At 47.3% G+C, this 20,094-nt stretch overlaps 1 protein-coding gene across 6 annotated transcripts in view; it reads left to right on the top strand.

Annotated features, from left to right (window-relative positions):
• Positions 1–20,094, top strand: part of Prox1 (prospero homeobox 1) — a 51,927-nt gene that overhangs the window by 15,556 nt on the left and 16,277 nt on the right. For all 6 annotated transcript variants that reach the window (XM_038348861.2, XM_038348860.2, XM_042056030.1 and 3 more), the window contains 2 exons: positions 1,214–1,321; positions 7,335–7,529. In XM_038348861.2, the coding sequence (XP_038204789.1) occupies positions 1,214–1,321; positions 7,335–7,529 (303 nt within the window). The remainder of the gene's footprint in view (positions 1–1,213; positions 1,322–7,334; positions 7,530–20,094) is intronic.

Genomic DNA, 20,094 nt, shown 5'->3' on the forward strand with positions numbered 1-20,094 from the left:
GGTAGCTTCCCATGTGTGGGGGACACAACACACATACGAGTGCGCGCGTGCGCGCGCACACACACACACACACACACTTGCTTTTCTGTTTTCCACGTTTATTTGTTCCCCACTCTCTTTTAAGAGAGAGTCCTTAGAGGAACCTCTAGGAAGGACCCTTAATTGACCTTGTGGGGGACCACATTGATTTTCTCCACGTGCATCTTCATCTCTGATAAATTATAAAGCCATTAATTTGCTGAGGAAATGGCAGGGCCAGGCTGCGGCACAGATGTGACCAGAGCCATCCCAGCTCGGAGCCTGCTGAGGAGTGCCAAGAATCTGAGAGAGAATCAGGCAGCCTGGATTGTTATGGTTAGCCTCCCATTCTCCTGGGAACTCTTTTCCTTGCCACTGTTTACAGATCTAAAAGGTGACGATGTTTCCAGATAAATAGGCCTTCTTATTTGGGGTAAGTGGCTACTTATTGATCCGCTAACCCACATGTATTGATTTGTTAGCCCCCCGACTACTGTGTCATTCTCAAAGGAGTTAACTATAAATCCAGGATGGGCAAATTGTATTTGGTGTTGAACTGTTGTCTTAACAAAAGCAACACCACACTCCTTGTTCTGTCCTGCCAGACTACCTCTCCCAATCTTGAATTGCCATTAAAAGAAACAGTTCAAAGACGATTGGAGTAAGATAGGAAGAAACTGAGTCTTGAAGCCTCACCGTGACAGTGCTGCAGGGGGGGACATGGAGCTTGCATGATCGTGTTCAGAATAGCGTGCTGTGTAGCTCTCCCTAGGTCGGTGTGATGACCCCAGGCAAACTGCAGAGTGCACAGAAAAGAGCAAACAGAATGTAACTGCAGACAAGGAGCATGGCTCCTAGGTAAGCCTCCGGCAGTGGTGGTAGGCTGGTCCGTCTCCTTAGCAACAAGTGAACTGTATGGACTTCAAATGGAGGAGGAGGGCTTGGCCACCCTCATCAGGAAGTAGCCAAGAATATGCAACCGAATTGAGCGTCCTAACCATTTCCTTCAGCAATCCAAGACAGGCAGTGAGCTAGGTGGCCAGTCAGTAATGGATTCCACAACCCATATGGATGACCACTCAGCTTTCCCAGGCTTGTGGGGACTCCAGACTCTCTGAGTATGTGTGGAGATGGGGACAGGAGGAATAACCCCTTTCGTTTAACCTTGTTTGTGCCTTAACTGATTGCATCCTACATGCAGGAAGGGTTGTCACCCAATCACTTGAAAAAGGCAAAGCTCATGTTCTTTTACACCCGCTACCCCAGCTCCAACATGCTGAAGACCTACTTCTCTGATGTGAAGGTAGGGGCCGCTTTTATTCCCCCTCTTTCGTTGTCTGTGGGTGCAGCAGTGGTCAGGACTCTTGGGGGTTAATGGAGATGAGTGTGGAGTCAACTTCTGACTCTGCCTGGGCTGTGGATGATTGGCCATTCTTGTCCTTTCGTCCAAAGTTGGGAAGCAAAAATACCACTTGTCTATTAAGACCTGAGGTTGTTTCCCGAGTCACATGCGTGACCAGTGCAGTCCAGGGAACTTTGCTTCTGTCTTTACATGTTTTAGTACTTTCCTGGATGAAATCTCTCTTGGTAATGTCTGGATGTTCCAGAAAAAAAAAAATGCACTGTTTTTGCAGCAGTAAACTGTTTCTGTTTTTGTTGGTTTCTCTGTATGTGTGCCTCTGAACGCTAACTCTCAGCACCTCCTTGCCTCCTGTCGAAAGGAGTGAACGCTGAAATTCTCTATGCAGTAGCTGCTTAAGAACAAAAGTGATGATTGTCTCTTATTTACAACTTAATTTGTTGTTGATGTAGAGTACACGGAGCATAAGGGGGAATGAATAAAGTGACAGATTCAGGACACATTATTCAAATGAGGATATGAAAGCTGTCGGCCTACAGCTGCAGCCCCCCTCGTTCTGCAGAATACTGGGACCTCCTGGTTCTCTCTGGGGGTGTGTGCATGCATGTGCGTGTGTGTGTGTGTGTGTGTGTGTGTGTGTGTGCACGCACGCGTGCCTGTATGTGCTTTGTATGTGGGTTTGATTGAAGTAATTATCTGCATCAACTTGGAGTTGTGTTAATCGTGTGTAACTTTTTAAAAACATAGGCTGGGCTTTGGTGATTATAATGGCACTCACGGTATCATTATTCAAGGAATTTGATAAGCATTACGTTAGCTGAGATTGGTTTTGGGGGGGGGGTTGGGTGCCCCCCAACCCTTCCCCTGCCTACCTCAGTGTACACAAGTTCTGATTTCTTCAACCCAGGTCTCACAAGCCACCAAGATGCGCTTGTTTTCCAAGTCTCCATCACTCATGGCTTGCCTGCATCTCAGGCCCACGTCGAGCCTATGGTTGCATTTTGGCAGGCCAGTTCATGTTGGTTTCGTCACTAATATTTAATTTGGCCTTATGGGAGAAGTTTTGTTTCCTTCCTGTTTGCTTCTGAACTATGTATTAACTTCAGCTGTTTCTCTCTTGCTGTGTTGCTTAAGTGGGAGGTGTGTGTTCTTTTCCACAGCCAGCGCCAACTAACTGGATGGAATGGGGGAAGTAGCCTGAGGCTGGAAAAGGAGCCCTAGGCACACCAAAGGCTGGTGCCATAGGGGGTCAGGGAAAGAACTTGGATTTGGTGGGTGGCGCTCTACAGTGGACCTATTGGTTGGAGCAAGTGGTTGAGGACTGGCCACTGTTAGTCTCATTCACAGGCATGCCCCACCTTTTGACGTTGGGACAGGACATTGCCATTTTCAAAGCTACTCAAGAACTGAGTTTGAGTTTAGCAGTAATGATAAACACACACATCACAAAAATAATTTTCATCACGTTTTTAGTAAACTTGTCCACATTCATAGCTCTCCTTGGTTGTCAGTCGGATATGCCTGAAAGTCTTCTAGGAGCTGGCCAACTTGGCTTTGGCTCTAAAAAGGAGACGAGGAGGGTTATAATGTATATGTCATGTGCACACATGCGTGTGCCCTGTTACCTCCTGGTTCACCCCTCTCTCCGCCATGATCTGTTGCATTTTTATAATGTTATGACATTGTCTCATATGTTTTTCTATAGCACCTTCCATCCAGAGACTGACCAAAGAACTTTTTAAACACTGGTCACACAGTAGTGAAATGAGCCTCCTTGGATGTGGGGGTAGAAAACCCAAGCCATTTTGAGCCAAATAGCACTACTCAGGAGTAGATACGGACATTAATAATGTCCTGGTTCTGTGTATTTGCATGAATGCCAAGGGACTGAGATAGATCTGAGGAAAAGAAGCTTCTCATTCCCTCAGAACGCAGCTAGTAAACCAGCTGCACATGGAACCACTTACTCTGTCCAAGCCACGATAAAGTACCTGGGCAAATGTTTTATTTTTAAATGCACTAATTTTCAGTTATAGATTCTATCCATACTTTAACCCCACTAGGAGGGATAGAGGCTAAAGTCTGTATGAGTTTAGTTGAATGATAATTATCCCCTGTAATGAAAGGCAACAGTAGCATGTATGACCCACAGCAGAAAGCCACGGAAGGTCATTTCTCTTTCATTTTTGGAATGAATTATACATTTTTAAGTTTCCTAATTACATCTCTCAATTTGGCTAGTAATAAATGAATTTGTATTCCTTGAGCTTACAAGAGCGATGCTTGAGTGATGTGTGTGGGAGCCAATTAAAATGAAGCACTTCAGAACTTTGAGAAGACAGAGCAGAGTAGCCCAAGTACCCTAAAGTTCGGGTGACCCCATGTCTTATTGATTCCCTGCTCCTGTACAAGCATATGTCTATTATGCTGATCACATATATCTACGTACAGTCATTATCTGTTTGTTTTTAAGGCTAAAAGAAATAGATACTGTGCTATGTATGGATACACAAGGCAAAGTTTTACTGCAGTTAAGATGCAAGAAACCATTTCAGAATTGAGAGACCCCTAGTAATTGAGAACGGGATCCTAGAATTTCATCAGAAATGCCACTTGGCTATATTTCTTGAAAAAGACATACAACACTTGGTTTGGCACATTTATTTTTTTTAAAAAAAGTCCTAACCCTAATAAGATATACTCTTCCAAATTGTTGAGTCTTTTCCACTCCAAACAGTGACTATGCATTAGCTTTGCAATGAAAACCACCAGGAGAAACAGAAAAATGCAGAAACTATTTAATTTCTTGAGTTAGATGCTAGCTACATGCCTGCCGTAGCCGTGGCTGAGATCAGGTGTTGGATGGAGCTTATCCTTCTGAAGGTGAGCTGAGACCAAGTGAGGCACACGGCTTCACGTCTCCCTCCAGGCCTGGACCACTGCTGGCCATCCCCAGGCGGCTTCAGTCACCCAGGAGAAGAGTTAGAAGGGGCCACAGGTCTTCAGAGATGCTGTGCAGGGATGGCGGACACCTTAGCTTAGCTGCTCCAGTGAGAATCGAGAGTTCTGTGTTCTCTCAGAGACTCTACTCCCTCCAAGGACACTTAGCAAACAGCTCTGTTCATCCTGTTTTCAGGTCCATTGACAACAAGTTTGTAAATTGTACAAGAGGTGCCAGGATGGAAGGGCCTCCCTGGCTTCCCGTTCACCACTGGGTGATTTTAACATACACACCAATAACTCCTAGACCACTAAGCACAACAGATTCGGTGTCATCTCAGCTTTGAGGAGCAGGCGTTCACAGCCTTTCAAGCCTGCCGTGTTAAATGATGTATCTCGTTCCCTCCACCCCTTGAGTCAACTGCTGCCTAGCCGGATTAAGGTGTCAGGTTGATTTGTTTTATACATCTTTTGACCATGCTCATTGAATATTTAGGAAGTTTCTCCAGCCCATATTGAGGCTGAGATGTCCCGTGGGAAGTATTAATCAAAGTCACAGAGGCTCGCACACTCTGGAAACACAGCCTCTTTATTGAAGCGATTAGTTTTTGCAGTAACACATTAGCACACTACAGAGCTTGCCTTTATAGAACAATTGATCCTTTGCTCGTAAAGCGCTACACAGAGCATGTGGAATTAACTCTTTTAAAGTTGAATTCTTTTCCTTCTTCCACGTGAAGATCTAGAAAACAGGCCGCTTGCATTTTGCTCTTAGCCAGGAACGGAAAACAGAACACATTTCGTTTCCCCTTGGTGGCGGCGAAAGCCCCGCTCTCGGAGCTGTGGACACTGCTCTTTTTGCCTATCTCGGGTTTGGAGTCTGTTGTTTCTGCCCATTCTCTCTCTCTGGTATTTCCAGCCTCCAACAATACGCTTTAAATCTCCCTTTATGTCCCGTTCGTTCATAATGGCAAGCGCACTTACTTTTTTGTCCCCCCCTCCATTAGGTCATTCATGACCATTCTAGAAAAAAAATGCCCCTCTATTTTTTCCCCCTACAGTACTCTTGTCCATATGAGACAATGTCTTGTAACAATACAGAGCCCTAATCTCCATGTCAAAGCAATTTTCATTCCCCAGTGCCCAGCCTGCTATCATTTTGTAATGTTTTGTTTCTTGTTCTAAAAGAATTAAAAAGGAACAGTTAGCCGTCACGGGGGCCTGTAGGCCTTATCTCAGTGTCTGGAAATTTGGACAGTGTATTTTACTGCTCAGATAAAATGGAAAGAAGTCCAAGTTCAGCAAATCGTAATGGGTTTAAGTTCTATTGAAATCGGCCACCAGAAGATCAGATAACGGGGGTCCTTCAGTTGTCTTTCTAATCGGGTTCCCCGCGAGGCTGAATGGAGACAGAGCAGGCTCACAGAGTGAAAATATAATTCTTGGACAGGTTAAGTACATGTTTGAACTCTTGCAAGCAGAAGCGGTTTGCTGATGACTTAATCATTTTCTGTTCAATTATCTGTAAGGGCCCTTGCAACTCCACGGCAATTAGGATGCAAGATGGCCTTTTGGGAGGAACACCAGTCCCCGGCTTCTGTTTCCTTGTGACTTCTATTCTCTGCCATAAATTTTCATCCGCGTGTTATCTGTGCCGGTAGAGAAACAACTTCTGCAGTAATTACAGCCCCCACACACTTTAGCTGTCAGCTTCTTGCAGCCTGGAGATTCTCAGGGCCAGGATTTGATAAGTGTTCCTTGTTGATATTTGATGGATGGACACCCTTTTCTGGGGGCCCAGGGAAGGGAATGGACCTGATGGCAAAAGGCAGGGGTGTCTGTCATCCTGCCCCATAGAAAGCGACGGATTTATTGGTTCTGACTTGGCAAGTCAGGACACACCTGTCCTCTCCGTGAGGAAAGCAGTCAGTCAGGATGGGACCATTTGCCCATCAGGAAGACATCTTCATTTCAAAGGTTGTTGGGAAACCTGGGTAAACAGACTTTTAAAGCCCAATCATGCTATAGTAACGTGGCATTTAAAAAGAAACGTAATAAAGGTCCTGTCTCTGCCATCTGTGAACTGTGTCTTAACCACGCCTCCCAGACAACACGGCAGTCAAGGGAAGGGGCCATGGGCCTTCAAAGTCCTGGTTGCAGAGAGCACAGGACAAGTATCAAGGTTTCCCCAGATCCACTGGAAGTAGATACGGTGGGTGAACTCTTAAAATGGATGGATTACAGAGACATGGGCATGGGGTCACCCAGTCCCAAAACCTATGCACAAATCAGTCTTACCATTTTAGAGAAAAGCAGGTTTCCCTCATTGAATATGATTACCATATAGTGATAGAAATTCTTATTTAAAATATATACACAGGGCTAGGGATATAGTGCAGGGGTAGAGCATGTGTCTAGCATGCATGGGGCCTGTCTTCAATCTACACACACACACACACACTCACACTGACACACAGTCTCACACATTCACGTACAGTCCTACACACACCCGCCCTCTCTCTCTCTCTCTCTCTCTCTCTCTCTCTCTCTCTCTCTCTCTCACACACACACACACACACACACACACACACACACACACCATGTCCTGCTGCTGCTGATGTCATACTGGAGCTTGGAAGTACCAACTCTGCCTAGGACCCTGGCTCCAGTGGGTCTCCATGCAATAAGCAAATGCATGCCCTCTACTGAAGGTAGAACAGAGGGTTTTTCTGTAAATAAGAGATAATCCATCCATGGAAAATCTTACTCGACTATGGCTTCTCCACTCGGAGTGGTGTAGGGGGCAGTGGTGTGGTTTCTGTCATGAGTGTACCTTCTAATACTCTGTGAGAATGGTTGTTCCTCTTGCCACCATTTTGGTGGAACTTACCACCTCGCTTTCCAGGTAAAATGGGGAGGGAAACATTAAAAATGCTTCTGATATTGATACTAACACGAAATCAGCTAACAAAGGAGCAGCGGCATGCTCACCGTTCTCAACATTTAAATTTAACAGTTCAACAGATGCATTACCTCCCAGCTCATCAAGTGGTTCAGCAATTTCCGTGAGTTTTACTATATTCAGATGGAGAAGTATGCGCGTCAAGCCATCAACGACGGGGTCACCAGCACAGAAGGGCTGTCCATCACCAGAGACTGTGAGCTGTACCGAGCCCTCAACATGCACTACAACAAAGCAAATGACTTTGAGGTAGGAGCCAGTTTTCAGGCTTTGGCCGTCTCCTTTGTTGTTACTTGTTTTCATGCTCTTTGGGAAAGACACTATGTTTTTGCGATGGTTTCTTATTTAATCATGCATGGTAACATGCCAGGCAACCAGGAGAATCATGTGTCTCACCCACAGCCATTCCATTTCCACCCCCCCCCCCATCCCAGCTTACGTGGAAGAGAACGCAGGCAAGAGAACTAAAAAGTCTGAAGCAAAGGGCAAACATAGGATGATTTCATTTATGTTGTGGGGTACACACATGCACTGAAGGGTACAGACTGTGTGCAATGTAACTGCAAAAGTGTCTGCTTGAGAAGTCTAGAGATGGTGAATAAGTGACTCCATGATTTCCACCTTCACCTATGTCCTTCCTGGGAGGAAGTGGCATGAGAATTTAATGAGCATATTTCAAAAGATTGCATTCATTTTTTTTTTTGCTTACAAATTTTTAGTTGCATTTCTATGTATTTGTTTAGTGTGTGTCCACAAATGTGTGGCCTTGACTGTGTGGGGAGCAGGGGCTGTGCTTGAACCATAGAGTACACATGAAGTTCAGAGGACAACCATGGGAGTTGGTTCTCTCCCTCCGCCGTGTGGATCCCAGGAATCGAACTGGAGGCTTCAGGCATTGTGGCAAGAACGTTGACCCGCTGAGAGATCTCGCCAGCCTGGCTTTGGTTTTTATTTATGTTTGCTTTGGGGAGGGATGAGTAGCTTGTGTGTGTCTCTTACATATGAGTACATTCTAGACGCGTGCAAAGCGCTACAGACAGTCCCCAGGAAACCATATCCGTGCAACAATGAAAGGTGTGTGGGCTGTGAGTCAGGTGCTTCTTTATGGACTGATGCAGAGCCCTGGCAAACAGTTGTCATCGACATGATGACTGCATGAGACCATAAGAGCAAGCTCCCAAAGCTCACAAAGGCATTTGCTGAGCCCTGCTGGTCTGGGCAACAATAGCTGGAGGTGGGGGTGTGGTGGGACTTCTATAGACAGCCCCTGGGAAGAGAGTAAACCATACCAGCTATGCCTTGACAACGCTGAGCATTCCTTAAACCTTCCTGGCTAGATTCTGTGCCACTGTAAGGCAGGAATTTGAGGGACCTTATGCTAGTATTCTTGTTTTCTTCTGGCTTTGTCTGTAGAGAGACCTGACCCTCTCCCTCATAGTGTATACTCATTGCCTGTTCATTCCTTTCCAGCTCTCCTTCCTGTTGTTCTGGGCAATGCAGATCAGTTCAGAGCTTGTAAAGAATGGGGCATGCAAGCTTCACAAAGGGGAAGTCAAAATTTTTCCTTGAAAATTTGAATGGTTTGAAAGACTTTCTTCCTCCGAATGCGTTAAAAATAGGAATTCTTGGAATTCAAATCCACTATCTTTTTATTTGTTTATTTACTGTGTGTGTGTGTGAGAGAGAGAGAGAGACAGAGAGAGAGACAGAGAGAGAGACAGAGAGAGAGAGAGAGAGAGAGAGAGAAAGAGAGAGAGAGAGAGGAGGCCAGAGGGCAACTTGCGGGAGTCATTTCTTCTCTTTTCATCTTGTGAATCCCAGAAAAGGAACTCAGGCCACCAAGCTTGGCTGCAAGGTCACTACCTTATCCTCTGAGCCACCTAGCCCCCTCCCGTTTTCAAAGTCTCCCATGTCCTGGCATTAGTTGACAGTGTGGACAACACATAAGCAAATGTTGCCTTCCAGGCTGGGTGTGGTGGCACACGCCTGTAATCCCAGCACTAGAGAGGCAGAGGCAGGTGGATATGGGAGTTGGTGGCCAGCCTGGTCTAAAGCAAGTCCCAAGACAGCCAGAGAAACCCTGTCTTGAAAAACAACAGCAGCAGCAACAACGTTGCCTTTCAAAGCTGAAGTCATTGCAAGTGACTAGATATTTGAGGAAATCTTGTGTAAGAATTTAGCTTCTTGTTTCTTCTCTTCCAAGACTCTACCCCAGGAGCTACTGCTGCACACCAGTGAACTAATCACATTATATTCTAACAAATACATTCTGGGCAGGTGCCTCGGTCTCCATAAAAAGACTACCCAGTGTTCACAAGGCAATTTCTGATCTCGGGCCAGAAGGGACAGGTCCTTTAAATGCACACTGGGATCTTCAGGGCACTTAAACCTACCTGCTGAAATTTAATCCCCTATTCCCAGCACAGGGAGCAGAACGGCACAAGCAGGGGACACTGGCATCAAGAGATACCCAGCAAGCTGCTCCGTTTAGCATCATCCAAAGCCTCCTTCATATGATTACCATCTGATAGCTCTCTCTCTGGGAATCAAATCCACTTCCAGCCAGGCCACCTCTCCTTTATCTGCATAGTCTATTTTAAGACCGCTCCACTGTGAGGAGAGCGGGGCCTAGGCAGGAATCCTGTCACTTCTCATGTGACTTTGGGCAAGTTATTGGACTGTTCTGAGGCTGATTCCTCCTTCATTTATAAACAAAACCAAAAAAAAAACCAGCAAAAAACAAAACATTTCTAGAAATGTGGAAAGCAAGACTCAGCAGCTTGTACTTTAGCACACACACACACACACACACACACACACACACACACACACACACACACCCCACCACCACCACCACCACCACTAAATAGATTTTAACACAGCCTCTGAGTCTGGCACATTGACTTACAAGGCTTCAGATAAGGGGTCCCTCCTTTTCCGTGCCTTTGAGCATGGAGGTCACTGCTTAAGTGAGATGCTTAAAAAGCCACTGTTCTTATCTCTGCAGCTTTGCCAGTGTGGGCTGTGGCTGCAAGCCAAAAGTAGCCCCGGCACCTCTTGCCGAATGCCTGGGATGATAGTGTGCACAGCTTCACTCTTGCATTGAAGTCTCTCTTCTTAACATCAACTAAAATAGCCCAGGAGCTTCAGCATAAGCTAGAGGGGAAGGTGGGGACGTCGTCTCCATCTCCAGAACATTAAACAGAGATGAAGCGTAGTAGAGACAGGGGTTACGTCTCTATGATGCTCAGAGATCCAGTCAGTACAAAGGAATAGGCTATCCCCCTGTTAGCTGCTCAAACCATCCAACATCTTATAGACTACATATTAAAATTCTCCTAAGCCTGGTAAGACGGCTCAGTTGGTACAGTGTTTGCCAGACACACACAAGGACCTGAGTTCTAATCCCCAGCTCCCATGTTAAAGCTGGGGAAGGGGAAATGGGAGGGCAGATCACTGGAGCTCAGTGACTGTGAGCTCCAGGTTCAGCGAGAGACCTTGTCTTAAAAATAAGATGGGGGGGGGGGTTTACAGAGCAAGATGTGAGCTGCCAATCTCGGACTGCCACATGCACTGTGTACATGTCCCCATACAAGCAAACATATACATGCACGCACATGTGCGCGCGCACACACACACACACACACACACACACACACACACGCACGCACGCACGCACGCACGCACGCACACACACTTTCTCACCAGTTGTATATAACAATAATAAAACAGCTAGCACCTGTTGACTGTTTACTGATATTCCTTTAGGGGGATTCATGGCTTTAACTTCCTGCTGGGGGTACTAGCAGTGACAGGATAGAAACAGAACAATGAAGGCAAGGCTTGAATGGTTTCTAGGTTATTCCAAGTGGGTGGGGCCCATGCAGCGGACCAGGAGCAGGGATTCCCTCTGACTTTCCCCTTCAGTACTAGGACGTTTTCTTCCTTCTTTTCTGTCTGCTGCTGCTGGTTTCTGGGAGGCCCTGGGTGCCACCCTCCAGCCTGTGTCCTCTGCCCTTGTTTAGCACCAGCCTCCTTCAGTCTCTGACTCTGGTGGCTCTGCAGAGGAAAGGCTGCCCATTCCTGGCCTACCAGGAAGTACGGCAGTTGAGGAAGGTTTGTCACCGGGCAGGAGGGAGTGGCCTGCAGGGCTCTGTCCTCCCTAGACTTCTAAGTGACTGGAGAGCTTACTCTGACTGCCTTTTGTATCAGCTTTCACAATAGCCAGGACTCTTGGCATGGCATCCAAACTCGGGGTGTTGAGAGTTTGAGACAACCCAGGGGAACGTGGGAGAAGAACTAAAGGGAGAAAGCAGTGCAGCTTTGGGTTTGTACCAAAGGGAGGGGAGTTGGCTCCATAGCCCGGGGTGTGTCCTTTCTAGATGGAGTTACAGACGTGCAGGGAGAAGGTGTGCGATCTCAGCAGCATCTTTCACCCCTGCCTCTCCCGTGTAATGCGATTGGCAGCAAGAAATCCACCTTTCCAGGTGTGATGGTGTATAGCTCTATGTTTTATTCTCACTTCACTTTGAAGGGGTTCCAAAAGACTTTTTTTTATGGGTAGGGAAAGGAGGTTTGGCATTGCTTTCCAGTTGTTAAATCATACCCACACTTCTGACTTCAGGGGCCAATGCAGTCAGATCTTATTGCTTTTTTGTTTCCCCCTCCACTGTGGGAGGAGGAAGGCAATGATGCCTGTTAGTTCCCAAAGCCAGTTACCAGTTTGTGAAGAATCCAAGCTCGGTGCCTAACCCGTATGACTCAGAGGTTAATCCCACTTTTTCTGGAGCCCAGAGAGCCAAGGTATGGATGCTGCCTCGGTGCAACTCAGAGGACAGGATGAGGTAGAGACTGGGGACTTGGGGTGACATGAGTATGAATTGAGAGATGTGATAACTGTTACCCGGCACATGGGGCCCACTTTCTCAGTGGGTATCATGAGGTAATGCCACTGTGGAAAGGCAGGCCCCTCGCAGGCCCCTCAAGTGGCTAGTCAGCCCATCAGCAGAGTCCAAGTTCCCAATGAGACCAACTAATCTCCCTTGCCCCTTGCTAAGGGCTCAGTCAGGTTGGAGGCTGGAAGGCTTAGAAATAAATAGAACCGGGAACTTGATTCATTCATTAGTGGGCTGGTAAATGCCACTTCCTACGGTAGCAATAGGCATAGCATGTCACTGGGTATATCCATCACAGAGCCTGTGGGTTTGACATTTCTCTAATGACACATGACAGGCAAGAGGGGTACGTCTGTGTAATTTTTTATGTAATTTCCCACTTCCTTCTTGGACATTGAAAATGAAAGTGTGTCTCCCCCAAGAGACCCTTCCACCACCATTCCCCTCGGCATGCACTGAACTTTTCCTTACCCAGCCTGCCAGCCCATGCAGAATGGGCAAGTTTGGAAGCCTTTCTATAAAGAAGCAGGAAGACAGGTGGAATTTGGAAGCCCTTCCCTCTGCTCCAAATAGATACTTAAATATGAGCGATGGCTTGGCTCACTGGCGCATGACTGAAAACCCTTTACCGCTATTGCTGTCTTCTGGCCTCAAAGCCACCAAGCCATTTGAACAAGCTCCACACAACACACTCTTAGTGGGTGGCAAGGAGGAGGAGAAACACTTTCCGTTCCTTCCTGTGCCAGTCTCACTGGTGACAAGCCAAATTGATCTTTTAAGAGACTGAATAAATGATCCCTAAATACACGTACACACATGGCTGACTGGGAAGGTACCCACAGAATGATCACTCAAAATAGGAGAGGGGAGGGGAGGGAGGGTAAGCAGCAGGCTGGAAGTGGGGCTGAAGGGTACACCCTCACCCAGAGCAAGGCACCGTTTCTTTGCTGTTTCTGAGATTCAAAGTGTTCATCAGTATAATGAAGCAAGGGGTCCATTGATTTATGGTCTGTTTGGCAATATTGCATTTTTTAAGCTCCCCACGTCCCTTTTTGTCATTGGGCTACATTCAAGCACAGTGAGAGGACAACTTTAAAACCCCCTTACTCAACAGCTTTATTAGTGATAGCGTCCCATGACCTCTGCGAACGAACATTCTTAAAGAAAAAGATAGTGTGTAATGTCGCTCCACTGTGCTCATTGTCCTTTGTTGGGGTGAACAAAGAATTTTCTACAGTGGCTATAGCACGTAATTATACAGCTTTCAATAGCAGTGTCTTGGCACATATCAAAGTTCAGAGGAGCCTTTAGAAAAAAAAAAGGTGTTTTGTGGCGGCCTAGGGAGGCCTCATCTCTCCTTCAGAAAATAGTTCAAGGCTCTTCTGTCTAGCTTCCCTACTTAGAGCTTTTTCCCCTCCTGCTTCATAAAGTTTAAAGGGGGTTCAGTGGAGTTCTGTGATCTGTTTCCTTTGAAAGATTGCGCCTCGGCGCACAGAGGCCCTTTGACTTCAAGAGTTCGTGGATCCGTGTCTTTAGGTATCACATGTCTGACCTTATCAGTTACTCCATTTAATGTAGGAGAAAAACTCTCAACTCTTTGTGTTTGTCTGTTTTGCCTCTGTGAAACGATTTGGTGAAAAGACCATCTTTTTAACACACCACCGAGAGCCCATTTCTGACTGTAACCTACCCTGTGGCTCTTTCTCTCTAAAAAAAAAATTGTCCTTGTGTTTTGTGTATGGATGAGTTCACAGTGAGAATGGAATTATACAAGGGTGGACGCACATACAAAAAAAAAAATCTTTTGCTTTTCTCCCGCTCACCCCTCCCCGTGATCTGTTGGCTCCCTGGCGGCTGTACCCCAATAGGCAAAGCATTTAGCAAGCACAGAGGTGGCGGCTGGGGTGCTGGGGCAGTGGTGGGCTTTCTCTTGCTCCGGCCTACCCCTCAGGCCTTCATAATTAATTATCCTTGGACGATGAGCAAAGTCTGAGGACAGTGTGGAGGGGTGTATTGTCTGCCGTGCCGTCCTCTTGGCCTCGCCTCTTCCTTCATCCCACAAAGGGTTATCAGTAGGACGGAGAGCACAAGTTCCCTCCTGAGAGCCGCTGGTGGTGGCTGCCGCTTTTGGTGCGATGTAGCTATTGTGTTCTGTCTATCCTGGATTGAATGTCTGGAGAAGTTCTGACACCACATTGAAAGCCAGCCTGAGTATGTGGCCTGGATTAAACAGGTTCCCATAGCAAACCCAGAGCTTGCTGGGACTTGCCCCTCCCCTTTCACCTGGATGACAATTTCAAATCCAATCTTCTCATTGTCCCCCACAGGGTAGTATTTAGCTTTCACAACTGGCTTCCTTGTCAGTCACAGGGCAGAATGTCTAACCGTCATCTGCTCGTGTCTCTTCAATCCCCCCATCTGAGTTGGCTGCACTGTTTTCGCAAACAGCCTTTTTGGGTGAAGCATCGGAGTTTAACTCTTGAAAGTAGATTATTCTAGTTTTAAAATCGGGCTTCACCCTCCAAGATTGCCTTAAGCCAATCTCCAGGGCTGTTTGGTGACATGACAGAAAAACAAATACAATCTGTTCCCCAGCCCCCTCCCACTTTTGGCCGAGATACAAAGTAACGATGGAAGGTAGAAGCGCTACTGGGAAGAAAGAAGAACTCTCTATGGCTGATCATTAGACTGGGTTTTTTTTCTGTTAAGTAGGGTGAAGCCAAGAAAAACAAATATAACCGTTCTTCCGAAGAGTTGAGCTAGCAAATTAGTAAGGTTTAAAATATCGACAGTGCAGAGCGGGTGGCAGCTTCAAGGCTGACGGGAACCATATTGAAAAGAAATCTGTGTCCCTCCTAGTGATTCTGTTTGTATGGACAGGCCTTCCGGATGGCGGATGGCCGCCGCCAACCCTGTCCCTGTGACTCTTTGGAAACACTGTCACAGCAGACCTTTTTGGTATTTAAGGAGAACCTGAATGTGGGCGTTGACACAAGTAATATAGTCAAACCAAAAAGGGGTCATAAAAAATTAAAGTTCTTCTTATGAATATTTCATGAGACGCTATGAAAAGGGACACTGGTGTAGGAGGCCTTTGTGCTTGGAGTTCTTCTTCCGGGCTCCAAGCTATTGTTCTTTCAACCTCTCAAACAGACTTTCACTTTCAGACTGACAAAAGTCACTTAAAAGCCAGACAGCTGTACCAACACACCCACCTTACTGAGAGCAAGAGCCACCAGGGCAGGTGACAGGGCCTGCTGGGAGATCTTGTTTAAAACATGAACAGGGCCGGTCTGCCTTCCATTTCATGCTTAGTCATTGCTTTTACCCCCAGTTTGAGGTTACCCCTTTTTTCTGTGCTGTTCGTAAGTTTGTGGTCTGCCCGCTCAGATTGCCCCAGACTATTCCTTGCGTATTTTCCTTTCCCCTGTGCCTTAGCTTGTGACCAGAGTCACACAGAGCAGAAGTTGCAGCTATTAGAGTTCTCTGGAGTTCCCTGGAGTTCCATCTCCCTCTGCCTGTCTCCCTTCAGCCTCTGCTGTTTACTCCGAGTCTCCCCGAAGTGGTTCAGATCTCCCCATTCCTCATTCATGTTCGCTGGAATTGGGTGAGAACCCGGGCAGAGAGGGACACCAACTCCACCTAGGAACTTGAGACAGGGCGGGCCTCAGCCACTGCAGCCGTGGAAAGTCCTCTGGTGTGTGTGTGTGTGTGTGTGTGTGTGTGTGTGTGTGTGTATTCCAGGCCTCCCTCCCCTGTCACCTTGTGTACAGTCTGGTCTGTGACACTGTTGGTGATTATGTCATTATTTTGCTCTGGGGGCCCTGGCACATCTGCAGAGCCCCAGCACATCTTTGTTGCACTGGCACAGGTCCCACACTGCAAATGCTTCATTAGCCCTGCTGCCGGCCTCCTTGCCAGACGCGAGTGCCCAAATCCAGGCTTCTTTCTGCTCCGTTCTTTTGTGTGGCTGATGAACGTGTGTTCATCTTCCTGGTTCTTCCCCCATCTCCCTTGACTTCTGAACTCCAGATGGCCCAGTTTTCTTGCCCAGATCACTCCCAAGTCCACAAGGAGAAGCAAGGTGACACTTTACCGCGTACCCACCCCCGCCTTTCCCACCTCTGCTGCTTTGGTGCTCCCCACGTGAATAGTGACTTTGAACGGTTCCCCGCCGCCAGAACTAACGTATGGGATTTTTTTTCAGACTTGCAATTTGAAGGGATACGAAGGGATCCCTTCCAGTTTGTGTGGCAGGCAAGGTTAGCATGAGTTGTTAGCTATCTCTTGTTCTGGGAAGCCTCTCTCTTCTCAGCCCCAAGCACCCCCTTTCCATGCCCCTTGTGGCCCTTCTGCTTAGTGCCTCATCCTACCAGTGATCCAAAAGCTAGCTATATTGTTAAAAGTTTGCTTTCTCTAAATGGACTCGAAGCCTTAGCCCCCCAACCCCACCCCCCACCATAATCCACTGCCCCTCCTTCTGCAACCAGCTCCCCAACCCCCAAACAATCACCTATTATTAGATGCTTGAAGTGATTAACGCTTGGCTCATGGGGGAAGGAGCTGATTCTCTTCCCTCTAGAAAGTTTAGCAGAGCCCAGTCTGGGAAGGTGGGCTGGCTCCTCCTCCAGGAACCTCAGTCCATTCCAGAGCTTAATATCTTGGGCTGTGACGACGACTATATAATTGGTATGTTTAATTCCCCCTTAAATTTGAATTAATTGATCTGTGTTCTTGTGTGACCAGCAGCGTCCCCATTGAGATTTAACTGGTTTTTAGCCCCTCAACAGCACAGCATGTTATAAACATCGCTCTGTGAGCAGCAACTGTGAGTTTTCCTTGAAGGTATCGTTAAAGGCGTCCGATTTTTACAGCGCTCACGGTCAAACCATTCCCCTGAATTCTAATTCAGAATCTTAGGACAAAGACTGTGGTAAGGACTAAGGAGAACTCCCCGAAAAGAATACATTCCAAAACTGGGCACAAGGATATGCATGAGCCCTGTTCCGAATATTCATGAACAGTCCAGCTGACGAGGTGGAGAGAGAGGAGGCTGGAGGATCGCTGGACCACCCAGCCCCATGTCAGTCCTGGGCAGGAGCCTCAGGAGGAACTAGAATGTGCCGTCCATACTTTTCAGATGGACCCCCCAGGACCGGATCCTTTGCTTTTGTCACCCCAGGGCTTGTTAAAACGTTTTAAAACTTAACCTCCCTCTCAGACTATACCACTTCTCAAAATAATAATTCTCTAAATTTATTCCCTGCTGTGAAAATAGTCCGCTGTGTGGATGGCTCTGAAAGTGGCTCCCTTGAAGCTGTAGAGGGATAGAATTCGGGGATTTGCAGATAGGGTCACAGCCATTTTCTCTATTTCTTTCTGATTTCATAGACTTTGAGCACTGTTCCCCCGTAGTCTTCACCTCTACAGATTAAGGAGCGGTAATCCTTTTTAAAAGCCTAATCGCATACAGTCGGTGGGCTGCTCCCATCATTTTAGCTGCCTTGTACAATGTGTTTCTGCCTGGTAGGGTTATTCCCAGGGATGACTTTGGTGACTGAACCGCAAGGCAGAATTCCTGGTGTGGGTAGCCATGGTACGGTTCAAAGACTGTCCCTTGTGCACGCCCAATAGCACTCTGTTGACTGCTTTACCAGTGTATCCTCAGAAGTTGGATTTCTTAGGCGATGTATCTCAGTACCTCTTTCTATTTTCTTATGTTGGGGACCAAACCCAGGGCCTTGTACCTGATAGGCACGCGCTCTACATTCCTAACCCCTCAGTAGTTTATTGGTTAACGTGATCTCACTGACCGTACAGTTTCAAAAAGGATTATCAGATTCTTGGCAAGTCAGGTAGATGGAGTTGTGCGCACAGGACATATCCAACAGGAGGAAGAGTGGGCAGGTCTACCCTGCTACTGTGTGTGTCCTCACAGAGTTCGTAAATGAAAACTGTGGTCTGGGACAAGAGTCGGTAGCAAGGACAGAGGTGGTGAGACATGTTGGCTCTTCTGTATCTGGTCATGTGTAGCAAGTTTACTTACAGGCAGCCAACATTTTATATCAGGCATCACCTTGAAATCTTAGGAAGATTCTCTGGAGGATGTCTGCCATAGTGGTCCTGGACCAGTGTTAGCGCAGCCGTTCAAGACGTGCACTCTACAACCGGTCAAGTCAGGACCCACTCTCTGCTCTGCTGCTTGGTAGCTCAGAAATGTTGGCAAGGGTCTGTGCTTAGCTTTTTCATCTGTAAGTGGAGGTGCCGCTCCAGAGTTGAACGTATTCAGGGTTGTGAGAATTCAGCGCACCCACGCGGGATTATTAGCACAATGTGAACCCTGCAAAAGCCCTTTCTTTTATTGGTTTGTGGAGCCAAGGGAGCTAGGGAGAAGCAAAAGTGGAGACAGTGAACCATTGGGGAGGCGGGGAAGACTGAATAGTGATGTATTCCAGAACTGGGGAGGCAGAGCAGGCCGAGGCCCTACCAGTCTGGCTGAACTGGGCTCCAAGTTCAACTGAAGACCCTGTCTCAAAAGGCTGTGTGGTGGGGAGCAAGGGAGAGGGAGGGGGATGAGAAAGAATAAAATTATGTATATGAATGAAGCTGTCGAACCTTTCTAAGACATGGTGGAGAACAATTGAAAAGGACACCCAACGCTGACCTCTGGCCTCTCCACACGCTTGCACACAGACACACATGTACACATACAGAACCTCATCATTGCTATATCATCAATAGCCAATTATTGCATCACTTCCTCCTGACTCTTAGCAGTGACCAAACAGCTCTTCTCAGAACTGGGTCAACTAATCAATGCAAAACTAGTTTTCAGAAAGAAGGTGGGTTTTCCTGCCTTGCCCAGTCCTGGCCGTGAAGGCACTGCCATCCCGGGACTGCCTGGGGACTCCGAGAGGGCTGCAGGAAGGAGAGTCGCAGGTTCAGGCTGTGGCCATGCTTGCCTCCCCTGGGTGCTACTAAGCTCACCTGGAAAGGGACATGAGTAGATACAGCCTTGCTCTAACATGGCAGTGCCACGACTCCAGAGTAGAGGGCATCCTGCATTCTCTCACAAAAGCCCCTGGAGCCCTTTCTGTGCTTCAGAGCCGTGAGCTATGAGTGCCGAGGTCCTGGGAATCCAGATGGCATCCACGTGGGGCCACTTCCACCCATGTGACTCTGCCCAGCTTAATTATCTCAGTGAAGGTCTCCAGGGTGCTCATTTTCCTTTCCTCCCAAGGCCGCCTTCGCAGATCCAGATTTCAACAGCACCCTTGGAGATGAGGAAATTCCCTTATTGGGATGATAGCGACTAATTTTTCAAATTGATAAACAGTTGATTGACTGACTTGGCACAGACGCTCTCGCTGCTCACTTGGTTGACCTGGCCATCCACTGGATGAGATGGCAGTGGGGGCTCTTCACCTGGGTTTCTACCATGTGGTTGGATCTGTGTGTACCAGGGAGGGCTGCAGACCTCAACACCTGAACACACTATTCTATCCCTCTCCCTCCCCTCCTTCAAGGAAGAGTTAGCACTGTTTGCAGTGTTCTGCCTCTACTGCAAGGCATGGTGGGTTTTTTTTTTTCCCTTGAAAGACCCTCAGTCATCAAGACCAGCAATGGGATTATTTCCATGTGTGCGGGTATGTTGTGGGCAGGCAGCAAGTCCTCCTGGATTTGTGTGTTTCACACTTCTTAGGGCTGGTATACCCAACTTCTGTTTCTTTAAGGCTCCCTTACCATTGTCAAATCTGCTGCATTCGGTGGTGAGTGTTAATACAAGGTAATCTATTCACTGAGAAGAAATGACCAGACCCTGGGGTGAGTGGAGGAAGATAAAAGGCCCTGGTCTCGGGGCCACTACCTCTCCTTTAATACAGAGACCGTTTTCAACGATCTGTTATTTTAGTGACTTG

The sequence above is a fragment of the Arvicola amphibius genome, chromosome 12 (assembly GCF_903992535.2).
Source record: "Arvicola amphibius chromosome 12, mArvAmp1.2, whole genome shotgun sequence".
In the NCBI taxonomy this organism is placed as follows: Eukaryota; Metazoa; Chordata; class Mammalia; order Rodentia; family Cricetidae; genus Arvicola; species Arvicola amphibius.